Source organism: Bison bison, unplaced genomic scaffold, assembly GCF_000754665.1.
Source record: "Bison bison bison isolate TAMUID 2011002044 unplaced genomic scaffold, Bison_UMD1.0 scf7180017864459, whole genome shotgun sequence".
NCBI classification, from domain to species: Eukaryota; Metazoa; Chordata; class Mammalia; order Artiodactyla; family Bovidae; genus Bison; species Bison bison.
This window is the reverse complement of record NW_011495021.1, coordinates 657917-662694: the sequence shown is the minus strand read 5'-3', so window position 1 is coordinate 662694 and position 4778 is coordinate 657917. Positions and strand designations below refer to the sequence as shown.

Sequence of the window (4778 nt, the reverse complement as noted above, 5' to 3'; positions counted from 1 at the left end):
AAGTCTGACACTGTTTCCACTGTTTCCCCATCTATTTCCCATGAAGTGATGGGACTGGATGCCATGATCTTCGTTTTCTGAATGTTGAGCTTTAAGCCAACTTTTTCACTCTCCTTTTTCACTTTCATCAAGAGGCTCTTCAGTTCTTCACTTTCTGCCATAAGGGTGGTGTCATCTGGATATTTGAGGTTATTAATATTTCTCCCAGCAATCTTGATTCCAGCCTGTGCTTCCTCTATCCCAGTGTTTCTCATGATGTACTCTGCATAGAAGTTAAATAAGCAGGGTGACAATATACAGCCTTGATGTACTCCTTTCCCTATTTGGAACTAGTCTGTTGTTCCATGTCCAGTTCTATTTGTTGCTTCCTGACCTGCATACAGGTTTCTCAAGAGGCAGGTCAGGTGGTCTGGTATTCCTAGCTCTTTCAGAATTTTCTACAGTTTATTGTGATCCACACAATCAAAGGCTTTGGCATAATCAATAAAGCAGAAATAGATGTTTTTCTGGAACTCTCTTGCTTTTTCTATGATCCATTGTATGTTTGCAATTTGATCTCTGGTTCCTCTGCCTTTTCTAAATCCACCTTGAACATCAGGAAGTTCACAGTTCATGTATTGCTGAAGCCTGTCTTGGAGAATTTTGAGCATTACTTTACTAGCGTGTGAGATGAGTGCAGTTGTGCGGTAGTTTGAGCATTCTTTGGCATTGCCTTTCTTTGGGATTGGAATGAAAACTGACCTTTTCCAGTCCTGTGGCCACTGCTGAGTTTTCCAAATTTGCTGGCATATTGAGTGCAGCACTTTCACAAGCATCATCTTTTAGGATTTGAAGTAGCTCAGCTGGAATTCCATCACCTCCACTAGCTTTGTTCATAGTGATGCTTTCTAAGGCCCACTTGACTTCACATTCCAGGATGTCTGGCTCTAGGTCAGTGATCACACCATCATGATTATCTGGGTCATGAAGATCTTTTTTTGTACAGTTCTTCTGTGTATTCTTGCCACCTCTTCTTAATATCTTCTGCTTCTGTTAGGTCCATAACATTTCTGTCCTTTATTGAGCCCTTCTTTGCATGTAATGTCCCCTTGGTATCTCTAATTTTCTTGAAGAGATCCCTAGTCTTTCCCATTCTATTGTTTTCCTCTGTTTGTTTGCACTGATCTCTGAGGAAGGCTTTCTTATCTCTCCTTGCTATTCTTTGGAACTCTGCATTCAAGTGAGTATATCTTTCCTTTTTTCCTTTGCTTTCGCTTCCCTTCTTTTCACAGCTATTTGTAAGTCCTCCTCAGACAGCCATTTTGGTTTTTTGCAGAAGTACCTTCATGGAGAACACTGGGGAGACTGGAAGCCTCACCTCACTTGTTTCCCTTCTCTCAGAGATCACAATCATGTACTGCATTTTGATAACTGTCTGTAAAAAAATTACTTCATACATTTTTTCCCAGTTTTTAGTTATTTACATTAGGGGAGAAATTCATCTCCAGTTACTCCATCATAGCTGAAGATGGAATATTCTCCTTAGGTAATTTCTTTAAAGTTTAGTAATTCTTTTTCTATATGTCAGCTATATTCTTAACTTTAGCTTATTATATAAAATACTCAGATATTCAAGCAATAATTTCAATGACATTTGAAGAAATAATAAGGAGATGGGGGCATATGACATATAGTTATATTCCTATGGTAGTAATTAACTATTATATAGTAATATAACTATAATAGTAATATAACCATTATATAGTAATATAACTATTATAGTATATATTACTATGGTATATTACTATGGTATTTGAGAAAATATTATAGGAGGACACTCACTGAAGAACAAAATGATTATATTAGATTAATTTCTGAAAAAAAAAAGGGTAACTTGTCACAATGGTGAAATAAGAGATTTTTAAATTATAAAAGCTAAATAGATATGTATTTCTGGAAAAAGGCCTGTTGATGAAAATAAGTAGGCTGCTACATGGGAAAGTGAGGATTACAAAGAATGAGGCAACCTGACCTCTAGCCAAGGTACTGAACTTGAGTGATACTCGATACAAAAGGATGCTTGGTAGGTATGGAAGAGGAAAAGGTATAGAATTCTGTGATGGATGCACAATGACCAGGCAATCATAAACCCAAATGTACGGTGTACAGAGAAACACCTAACTGCCTAATCTGTGTTAGCAACATTTTCCAGCACATTTATGCAGAAGAAGAGGAAAATAAGCTCTCTGAAATAAAGAAATACATTCACATCATTTGTTTTCTGTCAGCTCAGGAGCATACAATAATCACAGGGGAGAAAAGCTCTTTCTTTTCATGACAGTGAGATTCTTCCCACAAGCCAAAAGCATCACGATGCCAAGGCTGCTTTGTAAAAGCGGTTTGGGAAAGCATTATCTGTGTGAAAATGCTAAGCCACCTGCTTTGCAAAAAACAAGACATCAGTGTTAAGCAAAGAAACCATCTATAGACTTACACTGTAAGTCAACTCTAAGAACATGCAAGGCAGAAATCTGGTCTAGAAACTGTGGAAATTAAGGCTAACTCGGGATTTTCTATCTCTCAAGTAGCTCTCAATTCAGAAGAATAAAGTTGAGATAAAATTGGACAAGTCATTGTTCAGAATTTAGTCTAAAGAGAGAAAACCACATCAAACATTGTAGTTTGTAGAATTTAAAAAGTTTTAATATAATTAAAAGAATAAAAGCATTAAATTAAGTTTAATAACAGAATGTGATGTGCTTTTAAAACTTATAACTTAGCAAAATATGAAAAGAAAAGTCAGGTTCAGTAAGGTCTTAATAAGCCATTGGAGATAACATTTTCTACATTATTCCAAGGTTCCAAAGAGAAGGATTTAACTCTTAGAGATATATATATTTCTATAATTTTCTAATTAGTAACTCTGAGAACCTCAAAATGGATTAATTCATTATCTTGACATGGAAACAACTATGACATCATCGTGTTGAAAAAGGAAAGTCTAAGTCACTGTGAATACTGGTTTATTTCTTGTGAACTCATAGCTCCCTAAAGAGGTGGGATTACACTTAACGTGTTGCAGATATAAAGTCTGTTCTGCACACCTAAGGGTTTTCTTCCCTCTTCATCATGGAGTGGTGTATAGGACAATAAGCTTAATGTATTTTATAATAACTGATACAAAAAATGAAAAACAGTCATTGTTAAAGCTGAAAAAGTAAAACAAATGATTCCTTCTAATATTAAAATAGTTTAACTTTTTTTTCTAAAATTATCAAATCTATGAAAGGTTTCAGGATGATAGTGTCTCCAAAAACCTACCTCTTGTACATTTTTGTTTGCACTCTTCCAGAGTTTCAAATCGATTCTGATTTCCTTTACATCCTCCATATATAAATTCTTCACATTGTTGAGTATGAATATTGAAAAAAAATCTCTTTATCATTGCTTTGCATGGGCCATCATCTACTCTCATGGCACAAAATGAATGCACAGGTTTCAGTGGAGGCAACTCAGCATCTACAAGGTAAAAATAAAAGAATAACATATAATCCTTCATCAACACTGTAATAGTGTTACTTCCTTTTCACTTCCTTTTTAATACATTTTAATTTTAAGGAAAAGTAAAACAATAATAAAGCAGGCTGATATAAGAAACTATGAAAGTTATCCAAAAGGTAGATAAATATATAAACTCACCAAATGAGACAGATCTTACCAACTTTATTAAACTTTGTTGATTATTAACCAACTATTAGGGGAAAATGTTGACATTTGTAATAGGTTCTTATTATTGCTTAAACTTGTACCAGTTGACCAATATGTAACTGAGTCATAGAGCTGTCTCCCTAATCAATAGCTGCATCATTTTTTACATATAAAACAAGTCTTTAAAAGCAACAATATTAGAGCTGATACATGACTCCACGTCTTATGAAAAAAATTAACAGTATCTATGTTCATATATGTGTGTATATATCTTACTACATTAAACTATTTCCTAATTATGAAAATTTATGTAACTTATAAATTCCACATAATTTATTTTCTTAAAGTAAACACACAAGGGCTTCCCTGGTAGCTCAGTTGGTAAAGAATCCACCTGCAATGCGGGAGACCCTGGTTCGATTCCTGGATTGGGAAGATCCCCTGGAAAAGGGAAATGCTACACACTCCAGTATTCTGGCCCAGAGAATTCCATGGACTGTATAGTCCATGGGGTCCCAAAGAGTTGGACACAACTGAGCGACTTTCACTTTTACACTATATGTACAAGAACGTCTTTCTATAGAAATCAATATATAATAGCATTTTAGAGTATTATATATAACTGTATATAAACAAAAATGACTTATAAAAAATATATAGTTTCCCTTTATCACTGAAGTTACAATTGTCAATTCAAATGCAAAAATAAGTGAAAGCATTTTCTGAGTAATACATTTCTGCATAATTGTGAATGCTATTTATATTCCTATGTTTACTTAAAGACTGATAATTTTATACTTGACATTCCAAGTTGTTAGAAAGATGTGAGAAGTTAGAAGGCTTTCATCAAAGACACTATGTGGTACATCTGACTGAGAGATGGCTCACCATGTGTCACTGAATTATCATTTTATGTTTATCTACTCTAGATAGGGCTGACCAAATTTTGACTTATCAGTTTTATAAGTATCTGATAGAGGAGCTATCCCACGTTGAAGGTCAGGAAGGGCGGCGGTAAGGAGATACCCCTCGTCCAAGGTAAGGAGCAGCGGCTGCACTTTGCTGGAACAGCCTTGAAGAGATACCCCACG

General features: G+C 35.0%; 1 protein-coding gene across 2 annotated transcripts in view; it reads right to left on the bottom strand.

The window, feature by feature from the left end:
- TFPI (tissue factor pathway inhibitor (lipoprotein-associated coagulation inhibitor)) overlaps positions 1–4778 on the bottom strand; it is a 98300-nt gene that overhangs the window by 35369 nt on the left and 58153 nt on the right. For both annotated transcript variants that reach the window (XM_010859725.1, XM_010859726.1), the window contains exon 3: positions 3301–3498. In XM_010859725.1, coding sequence (XP_010858027.1) covers positions 3301–3498 — 198 coding nt within the window. The remainder of the gene's footprint in view (positions 1–3300; positions 3499–4778) is intronic.